At 41.5% G+C, this 20119-nt stretch overlaps 1 protein-coding gene across 2 annotated transcripts in view; it reads right to left on the bottom strand.

The window, feature by feature from the left end:
* Positions 1–10279: 10279 nt before the first annotated feature.
* melk (maternal embryonic leucine zipper kinase) overlaps positions 10280–20119 on the bottom strand; it is a 10784-nt gene continuing 944 nt past the window's right edge. Inside the window, exons 4-18 of one of the 2 annotated variants that reach the window (XM_037765904.1) lie at positions 18923–19039; positions 18698–18841; positions 18511–18579; positions 17648–17740; positions 17285–17383; positions 16273–16341; positions 15895–15993; positions 15473–15559; positions 15149–15280; positions 14813–14977; positions 14032–14305; positions 11700–11796; positions 11340–11499; positions 11147–11250; positions 10280–11057 (exon numbers count right to left, since the gene is read on the bottom strand). In XM_037765904.1, coding sequence (XP_037621832.1) covers positions 10880–11057; positions 11147–11250; positions 11340–11499; positions 11700–11796; positions 14032–14305; positions 14813–14977; positions 15149–15280; positions 15473–15559; positions 15895–15993; positions 16273–16341; positions 17285–17383; positions 17648–17740; positions 18511–18579; positions 18698–18841; positions 18923–19039 — 1887 coding nt within the window. In that variant the 3' untranslated portion in view covers positions 10280–10879. The remainder of the gene's footprint in view (positions 11058–11146; positions 11251–11339; positions 11500–11699; positions 11797–14031; positions 14306–14812; positions 14978–15148; positions 15281–15472; positions 15560–15894; positions 15994–16272; positions 16342–17284; positions 17384–17647; positions 17741–18510; positions 18580–18697; positions 18842–18922; positions 19040–20119) is intronic. The other variant, XM_037765905.1, reaches the window with a different exon arrangement.

Genomic DNA, 20119 nt, shown 5'->3' with positions numbered 1-20119 from the left:
ACAAGAGCAGGAGACAGACAACAGTGGTACTTATGGAGGCCAAGAAGTCATGCAAATTAACGTCAGTCAGCATCAGTATGTTTTGGCCCTCCAGAGCCCCTGTAGGGAGGAGGTGTGGGGCCAACTGAGTATAATTGGGCCTCAGCTGATTAGTGAAGAGGGGCTCATACAGGAGAGAGAGGGGGATGAGAAGAAGAGATGCTGACGAGATATTAGGAGTGAGAGAGCAGGGCCTTTGAATCAAACAGAAGGAGAAGGAAGAGAGAAACTGACAAAACATACAGAGGAAAAGGATGGAGCGCTAATACACGTGTTGCATATTCATGACTGCTGCTGTGTTTGCATCCCCACTCTGTCTGCCAGCTTTGCTCTCTTCCTGCTCTATACTGTTTATCTCCACCGGTGCATTTGTCTTATACTCATATTATGTTATGTGTTTGGGTGTAGAAACATTACTGAAGATGTGCAACAGGCATGTAAATACTATTTATCAAAGGATTCCTCCGGTTTATTACAACTCTGGTCTCGTTTTCATAGATTTGACCATCATTCCCAATAGTTATGATAACATTGTACTGACCAAGTTTATTGCTGAGATCTGGGAACCAGCGACATCCACTAAAGATGCCAGATAGGGCAAGAAACACAAGCAGTCAGATGATTTTACAAGTTTTAACAACCGCATCACCAGACAAGTATGTCAACAATGGATGATTCTGCAACAACTCAATGCCAACTTCTTTAAAATTCATGCTTTCTACAATATCATGGCTATAGAGTGCTGCAGGAATGAGTCCTAAAAACTGGAGATGAGTCAGCATGATAGCACTTCCGACTCCTTCGTCTGGGTTTTTTGAATGTTTTTTTAGTTAGATGTCTAAAATAAGATCTGTGGTTAACACAAGAGATTTTAATGTTTTGTTCTACGACATAAAATACATCAGTAAATATCCCACTCTTTAATTTTGAAGCTTTTACGTGTCTTGAAAAAGGCGGATGCAAAGAAGTGGCTAAATGAGACTAAACTAAACGTCATCAAAGCGAACACTAGTCCGCCTTTATCTTAGTGGTGGCAACATGAGGTCATGTGACCGTGGTGTAGTTTGTTTATAGCGATCGCATTCACATTTCAAAAATCATAAAAGTGGTGTTCATTTGTGAAGATTATCGTAACAAAACGTGTACGTATCATAAACTTTTGTTTGACACAGGGTTTATTTTCTGCAATAATCCAAAACCCAGTGGAAAAATCCCATTGGCTTGATGGATCACATATTTTCTGATCTCGGCAGCCTACAAAAAACTGACTGACTGGGTTGTCTTATTTCACAGTTTGTGGGTTGGCAGGCACTCCAGATACCCAGATGTATGTCACCATCACTGAAAAAGTTAGTTTTTCATGATATGTCCCCTTTAATATGATGGATCCCTATAACCAAGAGCAGTGTCTTATTGTTTATAATGTGATATTTATAGCAGAGGTTCCCAACCTGGGGGTCAAAATAATGTTAATTTTTCTAACTTTTTTCTAATCACGGTTTTTTGCTTGTAGATTACTAGATAGTTTGACATCTTAAAGCTCCTAAAACTTTTCAAATGAAACCAGTCTGAGAAGAAAAAAAACTCTTCTTGAACTAGCCATCACCCAGTGAAATTTGCCAGCCGACATTGCTTCATTTAAACGGGGTCACAAGGAAGTTTCATCCCACTTTCGCATGCAATTGCATGCCACCTGTTTCTATCATCACCTTTAATCATTTGGATTCATTACTGTGCATGCAAGTCATTTTTTTAAAATACACAGCGTCAGAGAGAAGGAAGCCAGTACTCTGCTGGTCCGACTATTTGCTCATCAAACGAGGAGAAACTCTTACAGTGAAAAACTGTGGTTTGACCTTATCACACAAGACATTTGGACTTCACAGAATGAGCCGTTACATGCCTCTCATTGCCCTTTACGGCAGCGTCCATGTTCACACAGTGAAGTCACAGAGATGCATTACACAGTGACAGTGGTAAAGATGAGCGAGGCTTGTTCAGAGTGCTTATGTGCTGTGTTTCACTCATTAAGGCCCCCCGGGCACCAGAAATGACGAGACACGTAGTTCCATGTAAAGTTTTTTTCCCCCCTCTCGGCCCGTCACTCACAATCACCCTCTCACACAGATACTACATGTAACAAATGTCAGACGTGAGTACAGTGTGTGTGTGTGTGTGGGTGTGTGTGTGTGTGTGTGTGTGTACATGTCTGTCTGTGTGTGGATGTCGGACCATTGACAGGCATGGAAGCAGCTTGTTGAACTAATAGCCTAACTAATGTGTCTACATTCCCTGCCTCCCTCCCTCTCCTTACCTCCCTCACCCCCTCTTCCCTCGGCAAAACTGACATCTATGAACTGAGCAGAGAAAAGAGAGAAAAGGAGGGGAAAAAAGAGGAGGAGAGGAGTGGGTTGACAAGCGGCGGACCCTCTCGCCCTCCCGTCTGACTCCGTCTATCTCCCCCTCGCTCCCTGAGGGTTTGTCTCTGAGGGTAGTGCTATGATGAATAGGCCTGTCTAAGCTAACCTAGCAGAGACCAATTAGAGAGAGAGAGAGAGGAGAAGAAGAAGAAAGATAGAAACAGAAAAACAATGAGAGAAACTGAAGCAAAGGGAGAGCAGGAGACAGAGAAGAAGAGATCGAGAGGAAGGGCAGATAGGTTAAAAAGGAGGTAGGAGGATTGGGGTAAAGTGGAAAGTTTAAGACGAAGCATGTTGGGTGTACTGCTGTCTACGTGTGTGTGTGTGTGTGTGTGTGTGTGTGTGAGCTGTCAGTGCTGAGGGAGAGGCAGTGTGAAGAGGGGCTGGCCTCTTAAGTCTTAACCTCGTCTGCTGCTGCAGGAGAGGCTTTGACAGCAGAGACGCACAAACAGGACTGACCCTCGCAAAACACTTCCTCCTCCTCCTCCTCCTCCTCCTCCTGAGAAACCTTTCACTGCTGCGCTCCTTGCTCCTCGTCTTCCTCTTCCCCTCTTCATGCTGATTATTCTGTTGGCCCTTAAGACATTAGCAGCCTAGTTGAGCTAACACATTAAGTTTTGGTGGCATTTTTTATATAAATAAATGTACTAATGTCTGCTAATATACAGAAGGTATCCCCGAGGGATTGTTGCTATTGGTCTTTGCTGTGGTGTTTTTGGACTGCATTCCCCAGAGGTCACCTAAATCAAAGAGTGATGGCAGTAGTACACATCTTTTTCTTATTTTATTCTAGTCTTTGTCTTGTGATTCAACTTACAGACATCTGATGACTAGGGCTGTCAAAACTAATGCGATAACTTGTAAACTCAAATTTGTTTTAACGCCACTAATTTCGTTAACGCAACTTGCTATTTTTAGGTTGTAGCGTGCTCAGTTTTAAAGATAGAGTGAAGATACGGTCATCATATCAAAGTCATGTCATACTAGCTTCTCAGGAAAGATGCTAAATAACGCTCCAAACTTGCGTTACATTTTGGGGAGGAAAAACTGGCATAGCCATTTTCAAAGGGGTCCCTTGACCTCTGACCTCAAGATATGTGAATGAAAATGGGTTCTCTGGGTACCCACAAGTCTCCCCTTTATGATAATCACATGCAGTTTGGGGCAAGTCATAGTCAAGTCAGCACGCTGACACATTGACATCTGTTGTTGCCTGTTAGGCTTGAGTTTGCCATGTTATGATTTGAACATATTTTGTATGCTAAATGCAGTACCTGTGAGGGTTTCTGGACAATATTTGTCATTGTTTTGTGTTGTTAATTGATTTCCAATAATAAATATATACATACATTTGCAAAAAGCGTATTTGTCCACTCCCATGTTGATAAGAGTATTAAATACTTGACAAATCTCCCTTTAAAGTACATTTTGAACATATAAAAAAATGTGTTATTAATTTGCAATTTAATCTTGATTAACTATGCACAATCATGCGATAATCCCGATTAAATATTTTAACCGATTGACAGCCCTACTGACGACACAATTCATTGTCGACATTTGCAGAAAATGGAGGATCTACTGCAGGGGTATCCATTCCTCTGCAACATTTGCTACCGGGCCATGGTGAAATCAACAGAATATATGATTTTGCAAAAAAAAAAAAAAAACTCTAAAATGATTAAATAAGTTTGCAGGTTATTGTGAACTTGCCACAGTTTGGCAGTGCCACATCTTTCCTCATCACTCTGTCACATCCTCAACAACAGGACACTGATACTGGACTAAGGAAGGTCAGTAACTGTCACGGTCAGTCAGACTTGTGAATAGCATTCACATTATCTTTCAGGTAATAATTACAACTGGAAAGTTGGAATTTTTTATATAATATATACTGTATTTATTATATTATAAACATACATTATATATATATATATATTTTTTACAATATATCCATTTTTGGCTCATCTGGGTGCCTCACTTCATCATAAGTCCATTGTTTATGGTAATTAACCCCAAATTTAATGAATATAGTGCTATAATGTCAATATAAATTAATTTAACCTTCACACAACCAAGTGTGCGATCATACAACAGTCTGATAACGAGAATATTGACAAGTCATAAACAAGGGAACTTTCTCTACCATCCATCCCGTATGATGTGAACGTTGCATCATACTTGGAAACTTTGGCCCCCCTCAGTCTGGCCTGGGATCAAACCCCACTAACGCTTCCTCGCCTGTGTCTGCCAAACTAATTTCCCTCCTTCAAACAAACATTTGATAAATGGCCTCCTCGCTCTCCTCTTTTCAAATAGGAAAACTCTCCCTGCCCTTCCTCCAGAAGATCACCGTCGTCCTCTCCCCGTCTCGGAGACAATTACAAACATCCCGCTTCCCATTTATCACCAACAATTAAACAGCACGGACGGAGGCTACTTCATAAGCGGCGAGAGGAGAGGGCGAGGAGGAGACGAAGTAGAGTCAACAGTGAGAAAGAGAGAGGAAGGCTGACAGCACAATTAAGGTTTTTAATTCTCTGCTTGAGTGGGCCGGTCCAGTCTTTATGCTAATTAGGATGCCACGGCCATGTAATAAATCTCTATGATCCAGCCTCATTTCCCTTCTGTCTCTCTGTCTGTCTCTCTCTCACACACACACACACATTCACAACAGCGCGGAAAGTTCACCCATTACGTTATGTGGCTACACCCTTCGGCTGGAGTGTTAATAGTTTTGATAAAATTGTTTTTTTTCAAGCAATTCTTAATGCTTCCCTGAGATCCGAGAGCCACAGCGTGTCAGCACGCGCTGTTTACTGGTTGGCCAAGCATTCGCCGCCTTGGCTCGACGCCTATACCACATGTAGTTTCTCTCCCTGTTAACTCCCTTTATTAGTGTTTTTCAGGAATGTGGTTTGCATGCCCTGCGCTGCACAAACACACACACACACACACACACACACATCTAAACTCACAATGAATGCAGAAAATATTCTCTTCTCATTCCTCTGCCTTTTTCTCTTATCCGCTCATCTCCATTTGACAGACGTGTCTAATGATAACATCTGCAGATGGGAAGAAAACAGCACAACAATCCGCAGATAATTGGGGGGCCACATTTAAAGACGAGGAGGGAGAAAACAAGAGAGATAGATAAGTGGACAACTGTAGGCTGTAGCAACTAGCAGATATATTTTCACCCTCATTTAGGTCACGAGGACGAACACTAATCAGTGCTTTTTTTTCCTGTTGCTTCCTACAAAGTGTCCCAAAGCCAATTTAAAACACAAAATCAGTGTAACTGCAGTTGTAGTTCATTAAATAAAAAAGCAGGTCCGAACAAATTGAGGTGGATTTTTTACTGGAAGAAACACACAATGAGATCATTTTACAGTCTACGGGCAAACATCCTCAGTCTGGTTTTGGTGCGACGCTTCTCCGGTGTCTTCTGCTGGTACAAAAGTCTCTCATCGGTGGCGTCCCCATCAACCATTTTGTGCTGCGGGACGGTCAAAATGGCCACCACCCCGACCACCAGGGCCAGGTGAAGCAGGTAGAGGGCAACACGGAGACAAGTTAGCAGCATAGAGACGCAGACGGCGGCAACACACAAAGGCCAGGCCAGGAGCAGCAGCAGGGAGTGATGCAGGGAGCTAAAGACGAGAGCCGGGACGGACAGGACGAGTCTGAACAGCGTGGACGCCAGCCAGGAGTACAGAGACAGAGGGGACAAGAGGAGAGACACTGCTGCCTCGCTCGTGGCTACAGCCTAAAAAGGACAAATGCAATGTGGACATTATGATAATGTTGATAAAAAAGGAAACAGCTATGGAACAAGTCACACACTCACACAACAAATTAGCTCAGTTGTCAAAACCAGCTTTTTCCAGTTAAGACTTTTAGCCGAGGTAAAGATCTATCCGTCTCCCAAAGATCTTGAGAAAGTTACCCTTGCTTTTAGTACCTCACGGTAAGACTACTGTAATTCTTTGTTTGTGGGTATAGAACAGTCATCTCTTTGCCATTTGCAGTTAGTACAAAATGCAGCAGATCGTCTTCTCACTGGAAAAAGAAAACGTGATCACATATCACCAGTTTTGGCCTCCCTCCGCTGGCTTCCTGTCCGTTTCCAGATTGATTATAAGATTTGACTGCTTATTTTTAAGGTTTTAAATTAACCTTATTTAGCAGAACAGCCCAGTCACACAGCAGTTCGTGAAATAGTCACAAAATGTTATGTATTTGATCTGTAAATAAATACAAAAAAAGTGAAACGAAATGGTTATCACTGTCCACTCATATTTATCAATGAATGAATGAATCCCAATTAGTATATGACTGTATGAAAATATTATGCAAGACATAATATAAAGGCATATCGTTTGTTTTCATGAACGGCCGAACGGTGCGTCGCTTTAAAAGTTGCGGCCGCAAGGAATTGTGGGACGGCATTATCTTCTATTTCTTTTGGTAAAGGATGGTCCAGTGTATCCTATGCTAAAGGAGATCAGAAAGGAAGCATTGAAGCACCTTTCCTTAGTATTTAGAGGATTCAAACAGCTCTTATCACGGTTACCAGTTAGATACTTCTGGGTCATTTCACTCCCTTAGGAACCTTCCTAACGAAAAAAGACTTTTCGACTGCAACCATGGGCAGAAAGAGGGGTATGACACTGTAACCAGTCGGCTAAACCAGGGCTTGAATGTTTTTTTGAGGCCTGCTTATCCATCTTTTGACCCCTAAAATTTATCCCCAAGTTGGGAACCACTATATTACTGAGCCTTTCATTGCCATTCTGTTGCCAGGGCAACAGCTTTGGTCCAACATTACTTCCTGTCAGCTACTGCATTAACAAACATTGCAAAAGGACATACAAAGGGGCCCATGTATAATGCTTATGTTGTCAAGTTTGAAAAGGTCTATTGCACATGTAGGCCTAAACTACTTCATCTATTTTCATCAACCTACCTCACAAGGATTTCCATGCAGGGTGTCATTAGACGTCTGAGCCTTGAGAAGCCCTGAAAAACAATGAGCAATAGACAGAAATACAGTCAGAGGAACAAAAAGAAATGGATGTGTCATGCATGCAGCTGCCTCACAGAAAAACAGCAAGCAAAATTATTGGAGCGTATCAGTGTAACAGCACTTCTCAAAAAACATAAACTCACATAGGAAAAGGAGAACGAGAGCAATTGTCAGCAGGAGCCTCATTTCTGCTGCACGTCTTTACACTCACAAGCCTGAAAAAGGACAAACAAAACAAGTGAACACAAATCTGCTCTAATCTGTTCTCTAGCATTCACCAACAAGTTCTAATGTTACTTACCCAACACTGTTTCCAAACTGTGTGTCAGCTCACTCTGCTGCTGATACTATACATACTGCTCTACATTCTGCAAAGTTTCTCAGCTTAAATACATTAATCCTCTTCAGGAGTGCCAGACATACATGCTCTCTTGTTCTGGTGTTCCAACAAGCATGGACTCAACTTCACAACATGACAATAGGGATTGCAGCTCCCCCTATTTGAATGGAGGGTCAATGACAAGAATCACTTCATGCACCTTATTATGATTAACACAGGAAACCGTGATTCATCTACCTGCCCCATTACTCCTGCAGACATTGAGATGTTGAAATAAATGAAACAATAAGCACCAAATTTATGATGTAGAACCAAGATGTTTAAAGGAACAGTGTGTAACATTTCAGGGGATCTATTAGCAGAAATGGAATATAATATTCACAACTATGTTTTCATTAGTGTATAATCACCTGAAACTAATATTGTTGTGTTTTCGTTACCTTAGAAGGAGCCCTTCATATCTACATTAGGGAGCAGGTCCTCTTCACTGCCATGCTGCTCCACCATGTTTCTACAGTAGCACAGAACGGACATACCAAACACAGGCTCTAGAGAGAGAGCCTTTGGATAGACTGTATATAAGATGTGGACGTAGTCATCATGACGTCACCCATTGGTTTGTGGACTGCCGTTCTGAAGCCTCGAGTTCGGCATTTTGGTTATTTGCAACCAGAAATGACACGAGAGGGTGGAGCTAAGTAAGTACAGTGAAAGGGTTAAAGTTTCAAGACAAAACAAACAGACAACTGGACACAGACTGGACAGCGCTGTGGTAGCGACCTGTCAATCACAAGGTAGCCACGCCCTAAAACATACTCTGCTTTGTGGTCTATTTGACTTGAAATGGGACCATAATTTACTAAATGAACATCATGCTGTATTGAAGAAGACTTGAAACTAGCGATTGAGACAAAATAAACTCATGTTACAATGTTTACTGAGGTAATAAATCAAGTGAGAAGTAGGCTCATTTTCTCATAGACTTCTATACAATCAGACTTCTTTTTGCAACCAGAGGAGTCGCCCCCTGCTGGCTGTTAGAAAGAATGCAAGTTCAAGGCACTTCCGCATTGGCTTCACTTTACAGACCCTGGAGTTGCCCACTGTTTTTTACGTTACCTAAAGGCCACCGTAGTTCTCCGACTTGCTCGTGAAACCGTGGTACCGCGAGCCGCCGCCTGACTTCTGTTGCTCATAAAGTACTGTCATTATGCTAAGGATGGCCTCTGAGCGAGGCGAACGGCGTTACCACGGTTTTGCATTCAAGTTACCACAGTCCTGGAAAGGGAGGAGTGAGCAGAGGGGTACTCAGCTGGTTGCAATCTGCAACCACACCGCTGGATGTCGTCAAATACAACACACTGTATCTTTAACAGAAACCGGAAAGAATGCAAAAAGGTGAGAGGAATCTGACTCATGTAGTGGCTGGAGACAATGTGGAAAGGCCAGAAATAAAGGGAGAGTCTCTATTATATGTGAGAAAGGTGACAGCTGGCTCTTACTCCAGCTGTTGTCCACACCACACACACAAAGCTCTGATCCTCCAACCTCAGCCCAGCAGGAGTCATTACCACCACTGGAATAATTATGGAGGATATGGGCTGAGGAGGGTGTGTGTTTTTTTTTTGTATCTCTCCAACTCCAACCTTCACCTCTGTCTTAAATTATAATCCCTCCCACCCCCCACCCTCTCACAGACTCCATTAAGGTTAAACCCCCCTTATCATCACCTCCACCCATCGTTACCCTTCCCCTCCCCGCTGAGACGCCAAGGAGAACCTGCCACAAATAAATGCCAATCAGCTGCAGCACGGTTATGAAGTGGCATCTTGTCTTGGAACAGGGAGGGGAGGGGAGCTCTTTAGACTCTATTTGACTCTGTTCAGATGTTGCCGGCAATTATCATCATTATTTAGTCATTCAGTCAGTCATAACAATCACGCTCCTACAGCCATTTCTGCCATAACCATGATCATCCTCCATTTTGAGCATCAGAGCTAAATCATTATCTTTTACTGTGGTTATAAATTTACTTGAGAACACAGAACATCTGAATATTTGCCAATATTCCAGGTATGTGCATTACTTTTGGATAAAAACGGTGAAAACACTGTTTTAGCTGTCTGTAGCTGTCTGTATTCAACATGTGAGTGCAAAACGTGTGCTTTCAAACCTAAAGTATCTAAACACTGTAGACATTTGACACCACTTATTTTATTAAATATGAGTTAAGAAATGCTGTCACTAAGCTAAACTATCACTATCAATCTCTGTACCAAAGAGGAGTGGCGACCAGAAGACGAACAGAAGGATGATGACAGGGTGTAAAACACACCGCTGCTCCATCAAACCGCTGAGTGAATTAAACAAAAAAAACAAAAAACATTTGACGTCAAGGAAGTAGATAAATTAATCTTGATCATCTGTCTCCATAAAAAGGCATATACATTTACTAGAAACCATTTATTTTGATCTTTTTATGTCAGTAGAAATGTTACAGACACAATGCGACAGACAATAAAAACTAGACAAGCACCATAAAGAAATAAAAGCAGACACTTCACATAAGACAACCGTGTAAACACGCCATGATGGAAGAACTGTAAACATGTACATTAATGACAGTAAATTACAGCTACAGGGGAGAATAACAATGAGACATATATATGGTAATAAGCAGCCAGAAGGTATACCGTAAATAGTGTTACATTTCATACACACTCACATTCATCTCAAGAGGGTTGACAGAGATTCTATTCAGCTTCATAATTATAGCAATACTCTACATAAAACAAGATACGCTGTACAGGATCCTGACATGTAAAGCTCATACATTTAATGTAACATGTACTCTGGGGATTGCAGGCTGGCCTAAGGACAATTTTAATTATTCACTATGAATAATGAAGGACTAATCATTAATGTGCTAAGACTTCATCATGTGTTTGATTCTGTGCATCAATCACTAATCAGACATCATTTATTCTTGGACACAGAGAGGCCAGCGTCCATCGACTTGGAAGTGACATTGTTGGGAAAGTGCATTATTTAGATCTTGGACGAGGAGAGGATGTCTTCCACCAGGTGCTTGTAGACCCAGGCGTCTCCCTTCAGCCTCTGGCGCCGGATCCCGACGACCTCCGGCCTGTGCAGCAGGCATACCTCCAGCTCAAACGCCATGGTTACCTTCCCAAAGTCGCCCCACGTCCGACACTTTAGGGTATACCTAAGGTGAAGGTGAAAGGTGAAGAAGGCGATGTTAGGATTGGATCAAAGACTGGGCCGTCTGATCAGTAAGACGTATCGACTTCTTACCCTTCCTGTGTGAAATCGACTTTTCTCTCCGGCAGGATGGAGAGGATCTGGTTAAGGACCTGGTCTGGGTTGGTCTGACTGGTCAGAGTAACGTTGTACTGAGCCTAACGGAAAAGACAAGGAAAAGATGTGATGTGTATAATACAATAAGTTGTGCCGCAGAACAGGTGAGTGACTCGTGCACGCTTTATACCTTGATCTTGCGCGGACCGTCACGCAGGGCTCGTCTCTTGCTGGGAGTGAGCATGGTGATCATCTTATCCAGGCCTCTCTCCAGGGAGCCGAACACCTTTCCTCCTTTCTTCTTCTTCCCCCCGCTGTCTTCTGTAACGGCCATGTCCAACGACCGAGACCTGTAGAGCAAACAGGGTCTCACATTTAGTCACTTTGGCCGGTCATTTGATCAAACTGCTCTTCCCTAACCCTTCAACCAGATCACAGGTTTACATTTCAGCATTAGGACAGAAACGGTATCATTGTCCATATTTATCCCGTTCAGCTGCTGACACAGTTTCCCCTTCTCCCTCTCTTTCACCTCAGAGCCTCCACTCACCTTCGCTCAGGACTGAAGGGCAGTATTTCAACGTTTGCAAGCTCCTTGAACTCTACTGCTCTCTTCTTGTGCTCTTTAGAGGCACTGCCTCCTCCTCCTACAAAACACACACAGGAATAGACACATTGGTTAAAAAAAGTGAATATAGACACGTTAACCTCTTACACCCCGCCGACCCAATCATTACATACACTCTAGGGCTGTCCTCGAACAAACAAATTCTTTGTCGATTAACACTAATATGATTTTTTTGACTAATCAAATTTAATGAACAGATCTGGAAAACTGAGTTTCCCCACAATGATTCACACAAAAGCACCACTTTAAATGTTGTGTTTATCAGAGATGTGCTCATAAGTTTCTTAGAAATAAGTCATTCAGCATGAAAAAAGCATAAAAAAATGACTAATCGACTAAAGAAATCTTAGTTGACAAAGATCAAAACGACTGATTACCGACTAAGAGGGGGCAGCCCTCATACTCTTGCTTTGCAGCCAAACCAACAGAACTTAGAGTTGCAACAATTAATTTGACTGTCGATCAGACAAAACGAGACATTAGATGAGGTCACATTGGGCTCTAAATTGAACGGGCATTTTTTGTTTTTCTAATGCTTTCTAGACCAAACGATTAACTTATGATCGGCAGATTAATCAATAAGTAAAGGTAGGGTTGGTTAAGATTTTAGAAACATTTTTTTGTCATATTAGTTAAAATTCTCATTACATCCCGACAGCAATCAATAAATCAAATGCTGTGACAAAAAAAAAAAGAAAATCAAAATCCAGTATTTGTGGCTGTTGCAGGATTGTAAGACTTTCCAATCATTTAATTCGGCCACAATGTAATGATTGGACGGGCTACCTGCCTGCCTGCCTGCACACACTCTGCCCGTGCACCCTCACCGGAGTCTTCCACAAGCTGTTTATGTTTGTAATGATAACAGTGGGGGAGTAGCTTTGGAGGGAGACCTGACGCGACAGTGTTGCCGACTTGGCGACTTTCTCTCTAGATTTAGGGACTTTTGGAGCTAGTGGTGTTAGCTACCTTCATTGGAAAAGAGTTGGCAACACTGGGCAGGGTTTTTTGGTTGGATAATTAAAAAGCTAGTTTCTCAAGACCCTGCCAAAATGGTGTACAACACATTGACAACATATTTCTATTTGATGGAATGGTGCAACCACAGAAAAACACTAAACAGTTTTGTTTCAATAAAAAATAAATAAAAGCTGATCCAACAAATAAGATACTGTTCAGATAATAATGGAATTAGATTGTTTTTTCGAACCTCAAAGTGTCTTAGGAGGAAATAAAAGGGGAAACCTGGATAGGGGTTGGATGAGAAACTGACCGGTACAGCCCTTTGCTCTTATGTATGGAACTGGCTGGCTTTGTCATTGGAGTTGTGAACACAAAGGCACAGAGACACAGAGGCCCGACACACACACATACACACAAAAAGAGAGGGCTAGGCTTTAGTGGCAAGAGAACACATGTCACTACAGCCCACGTGGGACGGTGAGCAGAGGAAAGAGACAGCTACACCTGTCACAGCACACGCCTAGGGACAGACACACACAGACCACGGTGTGTGTGTGTGTGTGTGTGTGTGTGTGTGTGTGTGTGTGTGTGTGTGTACAAGTTTGTCAGAGGCAGCATGTCTGCATTGTACACCAAGCTGAGAGAACAGGAGGCGGTAAAGAGAGCAGGACCGAGCCAGATTCAGAGGGTTTAACACCAAACAGGTCAGCTGCAGCACGTTAGCAGAGTTTATAGAGGAAACTAATGAGGCCGGACGTCTGAGCAGAGAATTCATTCTGACAAATAATTAAGACTTTAATGATTCTCCATTCATATTAGTGTCCTTCATTTATAGATAAGTGAATAAAATTAGCTTCCTGATAATAACCTCACCTTTGAGTTGACAGTGATAATAAGTGTGTATGTGAATGAGTGTGTCCACTTTCAGTGGTTTCAGTAATGACAGCTAAATCATAGAAATATGAGAGGCTTTGGGATAAAAAAAAAAAAGGCCCAATAAATGAGTTTATTACCAGAAGACAATTTACTTGCAAATGTGTGGCATGTGGACGTGGCACTTGTTATTATGAGAGCCGCAGGAAGACTGAGCGAGGGACAGATAAATGAAAGAGCGCAATGTGGAGAGGGGCAGTTGGCTAATGCAAATAATCTAATAGAGATTGTACTTCAAGCCCTCGTTTGGAACAAAAAACAATTACAGTGTACAAATAAACTGCGTGATGAACTGAAACAGTGTGTTGTCTGTACTTCATTACTGCCATGGGTTGAGTAGACAGGAGACTCCTCTTACCTTTAGGTGTGACTGGTTTGGTTTTGACGTTTTGATTGGGCGTGGTCAACACATTCTTGTGGTGCCGGGGATTCTTCTTACTGGACACGGGAGTTCGAGGAGGAGGCAACGCAAATATTTCAACGTCTTTCTCCTGAACAGCAATATTCTCCTTGTTCTCACTGGTTTGTTCTTGGTTTCTGTCCCTCCTCTCCTGGCGGTGCTGTGGCGTTCGCCCTCTCTCTTGGGCCGGGCTGTAAGCACACCTTTTCTCCACTGGTGGAGACGCCAGTCTCTTTAGGAATATAAAGATACAAACATGGTATGAGTAGATTTCTCTGGAAGATGAGAGTCATAGCTCTTCACCATCGCAGCTAACAAGGTTTCTAATCCAAACGTAAAGCTGCAGTGGGTAGAAATTCTCGCCTCAAATGTTTTCAGAATCATCTTGTAGTGAACTGTTTAGCTGTAAAATGAGAAAGTTTGTGATCCGGCAGCTAAGTTGAGATCAGTTGAGGAAATATCAAGCACCGCCCACCAACCGGAGCACAGCCAATAGGAACGCTCTCTCTCTCAAATAACTTGTGATTGATCAAAGTTTTCCGTCACGGACATAGATTTTTTTTAAAGCCTGAAAACAGAGCCATGAGGAGGTGCAGAGGTCTAGTTTTCACTCAGAACACTTGATTTACAAAATGCTGAAAGGTTATTATGGAATTTTTGCCCAATAACGCCAGCAAATTATTGCCTACTGAAGCTTTAATAAGTAAGGACATGGAAAACAACAAAAACATACACATACCGTGTCTTTGTTGTTTGCGGCTCCATCTGGCTGACCTCTGACACCCTGCGGTGTATACTTTGGGACTGAAACCCACGGGCAATCATCAATGTAGTCTGAGCCAAAGTCCAGAGAACCCACAATCACGGCATCTTCATCCTCGCTGTAGTGAAGTGCATCCCTTGACTGAAAGCAAAAGAGAAAATAAATGAAAATGAAACAACAAGACAAAAAAGATCCACAACACTTGGTAATGGGGAAACAGTAAGTACGCAAGGTTCAGGGTAGAGTCATAAAGACAGTCAGTAGCCCAAAAAAAGAACAAAGCATTTTGGGAGTTGTGGTACCGAGTCTGACCTGTAGTCCCTGGTGCAGTGGAGAGCAGGATTCCTCGCAGGCTGTTGATTCAGGGCGCAGGCGGACAGGTTTGCCCCTCTGCTTCTTTGACAGCAGCAGCAGGTAGGTGGCTGTGGTTTGGTCATACTGCCACTGTAGGAGTTAACATGTGTTAGACTGCATATCAAATAGAAAGCGTGTAAAATATGATGTTTGCACAGAACACAAGGGGTGCAAAAATAATTAAAATATGCAGATATTGTGAGGTCACCGTCCAAGACTGATGATGAACTGAGCAGCTTAATAAACATCAACACTCAAATGTGAGTACAAATACGCACACACCTCATTGACCAGCGCTGTGGTGCTCCACCTCGACCGCTTCATGTTGACAGCCATCTCAGTGATACAGTCCTCATCGATGTGACCGAGCTACAAAACAGACCAAGTATGTTCACACAAAATCCAAGACAGATACTCCCTTTTTTAAACTTTTTTAAAAATGTGAGCATTAAAACAACAATTCTCAAACAATAATATTCATATTAAGGATTATGGAATTGTTTTTAGAGAAATTGGAAAAACCCTCAGAAAATGGTTCAAATTTTCAGTTTGAAATCAAAAGAAACATGCTGAAGTAAAACAGGCAGCATACTGCCGTATAAACAATTAAAAGCTATTATGATGTTCCGTTTATATGTTTATGTCTGTATCTGTAATGCAGTGTTTTTGTGTATTAATATGTGTGTGTGTGTGTGTGTGTGTACCTGCTGCCTGCTATGCCACTCCACGGGGATGTTGTAGTCTAGCATCGCCCAGGGATGGTCCAGCAGCTGTCGAACAGTAAGACGCCGCTTGGGGTCCACCTAGAGGACACACATGGAAACTACAACTAAGTATGCAGGAGACTACACATCCAACAATCTACAGCATGTCTAAAATATCATACAAATAAATAAAATTATACTTCAAATATGTGAATTCAAAATTCCTTCTACTCTTCTATTACGGCAAGTTGATGTGACGATGTGTGTTGATGAGTTCCAGTGTTGTGAGATGAGAGTATGTAACGTATGGAGTGAAATTTCTGCAAAATAGCTAGAATATGAAAGGGAGTGAGTGTGATTATTATTATTATTATGTACCTGCATCATCTGGTTGAGGAGGAGGACACTACCTGGAGACAGCCACTGGGGGTTATCATATTTACCTCTCTGAAGAGATAAAAGACGCACAAAAACACACATTAATACACTGGAAACGGAAACAAACATAAGGGTTCTGTGGTGTTGGGATTTGACTTTAGATATTCCATAGACCACTGGTTCCCAACCTGGGGGTCCCAACCCCCACTAGGGGTCGCCAAAGCTTCACGGGGAGTCGTGAGTCCTTCTTGATTTTAAGGGGAATAAGACAATGTTTTTTTTGTTTTTTTAAATTACAGTTGGCCTATATCTCAGCATTTCATTTATTTCTGTGAAGAAAACTAAATTAAAGTGTTATTTTTAAAGTTTGGATTATTTTTTAAGATATAAACAGGAGAAAGGCATGTTGAAGATCTGAACACAAGTTATATTCCCAGAGCAATCCCTCTCTGCCAAACAGCCTAGGCCTGCCTTGGAAAAGTATGCAGTTAAAACGGCCAAACAAAATAAGCCTTTTAAGTATCTGTGTTGGTTATAAATGAAAAAAAAGCATAATACAGACAGAGAATTGTATTAAAAGTTCCCTGAACATAACAGGAAAACTCATCTCTGATGCAATATTCACAAGAAATAATCTGCTCAAAATTCATCCAAATCGCTCACTTTACACAAACTTCCTGCAGTTATTGCATTTATTTGGGTTAATTGTACAGTTTATCAGTTGTTCTGTACTGTTACTGTTATGCATTGAATATAATATAAGATATTCATAAAATGTGTCACTTAGTCAGGGGTCGTCAGTTTACTCAACGACAGAAAAGGGGTCCCTTCAGGAAGGATTGTAAGAAATGTACACATTTTTAGGAACAATTTTGGAACACCAGTATCCAATATTTTTCACAAGTCAGATAATAAACTAAAACATAAATACAATAAAACTACACTTCTTCTGAATTTCAAATAGTTAAATGTCAGAAATATTAACCAGCTGGGAAAATGTCAGTGCTCTTACTGTAATCTTCCTGTAGAGGACCATGCAGTTGTCGTCATCAAAGGGCAGGTATCCACAGAGCAGAGCGAACAGCAGCACTCCCATACTCCACACATCAGCCTGGAGGTTACACGTCACACAGCAGTATTTCAGCTTTACAGTCAGGATTTCACAGCTCAGTTGCACTGAGTCATGCACCAGCGAATATGAGCAGCACACCATGAAGAAGCAGAATTGTGGAACAGGCTGGCAATCATGACTTTTAGTGGGAAAACAAATGCAAGTTTGGTGGGTTTAAATAAGGGCAAATCTTGAAATCGCAACCCCCCGGTGGTCCTTAAAAGTTGTAAACATAACAAAATCATAACAGCATGCATCTCTCACTTCTGAACCAATATATGCTCTTCCCTGGATGAGTTCAGGAGCAGCGTACGCAGGGCTCCCACAACACGTCATCAGCTCATAACCCAAACCTCCCTAGGAGACAGATAACCACATGTTTAAAAGGCACTCATGTAAACACTTGTGTTTGGGCATCAGCTTCAATCTAGACTGTGAATGGCCAAATACTGTGTTTCACAACGTAAAACATATTCGTGGGAACAACTGAATAGATTTGCCTCCACCCAAAAAGATGTTTATGTTTTTCTTTTCCTTTCTCATTACTAAAATGACAAACAGCTAACAGGCTTAAAGGTCCAGTGTGTAGGATCTGGCAGTATCTAGCGGTGAGGTGAGGAGATTGCAACCAACTGAATCCTCTCCTGTGTGCCAAGCAAGTTGGAGAGCTACGGTGGCTGACGCAAAACGTGAACGGCAGCATCTAGAGCCGGTTGGAGCAGAGCCCGTACGTAGAGTGTGTGTGTACGTGGGAAAAGAGTGATGAAGCAAGAGAGAGAGAGAGAGAGAGAGAGTGGCGGCAATGGGAGTGTGAACATTCTCAACTCCGGCCCAAGCAGGAAAAGTTAACAGTGTTAACAGTTTGTCCGTTCTGGGCTATTGTAGAAACATGGCGGTGCAACATGTCGGACTCCGTGGAGAGAATCCGTTCCCTATGTAGATATAAACGGCTCATTCTAAGCTAACAAAAACACAACAATTCTTATTTTCAGGTGATTATACACTAATGAATACATACGTATTAATATTATATTCCATTTCTGCCAATAGATCACCCTAAATGTTACACACTGGTCCTTTAATACTTTTGTTACAAACACAATGAGACAGGGAATGTGGTGTTGTACCTTGGGTTTGGCACATAATCCAAAGTCTATGAGCTTCAAGTTGTGGTTTTCATCAATCAACAGGTTTTCCTAAAGTTCAAGACAAGCATTGCAGCAGACATTCAGATCAGTATGCAGTCACAGACGAGCGACACATTTTGTTGTAGTTTCTTTCAGTCACTCTTTCATACGCAGTAGCTGTTTTTACCGGTTTGAGGTCCCTGTGTGCGTATCCCTGGCTGTGGACGTATGCCATCGCAGACACAATCTGTCTGAAAAACACCCTGGTCTCCTCCTCAGACAGACGGTCCTTTGATATGATGTAGTCGAACAACTCCCCACCTGGACAGTACTGAGAGGGTAAAGAAAGATGCAAAATTACTGAACATAACAATGTCATACTCTCACACGGCCTCTGTGTATGCGTGCTTACCTCCAGCACCATGAAGATCTGGGTTGAGGTCTCTATGACCTGGTAGAGACGACAGACGTGCTGGTGACTCAGGTTCTTCATGGCCTCAATCTCCACCTTCACACGGGGCAGGTCATCCTGGGTTGACAAACAGTTTTCTTTTATGTATAATTTGTCATTTATTCTGTGAAATTTTTAAATTGTGGCATTTTTTCAATTATGATTTCATGCAGAACACAAGGAGATCAGCAACCATGGGCATCTAAATATATAATAAAGAACAAAATAAAGACAAAGAAGGTTGTTGGCGGTGGCAAGTAGTTCTGAGTAGGGTTGGGAGACAATTTGATGTTATTATTGTTTATCGACTTTCAGTGGAATCATATTGTGATTATATGAACATATTCTGTCATCATTTTACAAAATTCTGCTGTCCAAATAATGACTTTTGTAATTTTATCATTTAAGTTAGGGTTGGACAATGTGACAATATACTGTATATATTGTCAAAACAATATATAACTGTGTTTTGTATATATTTTTTTCCTGTAGACTAGGCCAATATATATTTATTTTTTCTCTATAACTTCACTAAAACTGTAAAATACTCAGTACTTTTCATTTTTAAAGTATTTAATTCACACAAGAGTATACAAAAATAGGCTTTACCATGTGGTTATTTCATATAGACTATGTATTTATTGAATTACCAGAAAACAAGCTACATTGTGATATATATCGTTATCGTGATAGAAGATTTTGGCCATATCGCCCAGCCCTAGTTTAAGTTCATATTTTAACTAATATGAAGAGTCTTATCTGATGCAATGCATAATAGTGGAACAACAGTTAATTGATAACTTTTGAATGGGTTTTTTGCATACATTTGCTATGTGGGGATATATAAGCTCATATATATGAGCAGCTGTTGAAAGCTGCTCAGCTCTGTACTCACTGAACTTTATTCCAACTCCATGGTCTTCATGACTCGCTTTTACTTGACAAACATACTTTTGTGATGTGCTATTGTGTGTAGCTGTGTATTGTGCATTTTGTATGTTCTTTCTTGTATGACTGTAGTATGTTTCTTTGTATTGACCTGCCAAGGGATTTACAGATGTGAATTATCTTAAAGCTATAATCTGGTACGGTGCATCAAATGGTGACATTTATGTTTTAAACTGTACATGGTCCCTTTTAAATAAAATAATAAATAAA

The sequence above is a fragment of the Sebastes umbrosus genome, chromosome 3, assembly GCF_015220745.1.
Source record: "Sebastes umbrosus isolate fSebUmb1 chromosome 3, fSebUmb1.pri, whole genome shotgun sequence".
NCBI lineage: Eukaryota > Metazoa > Chordata > Actinopteri > Perciformes > Sebastidae > Sebastes > Sebastes umbrosus.
Note: the sequence above shows the minus strand (reverse complement) of the source record. Positions and strands in the feature narration are given on the sequence as shown.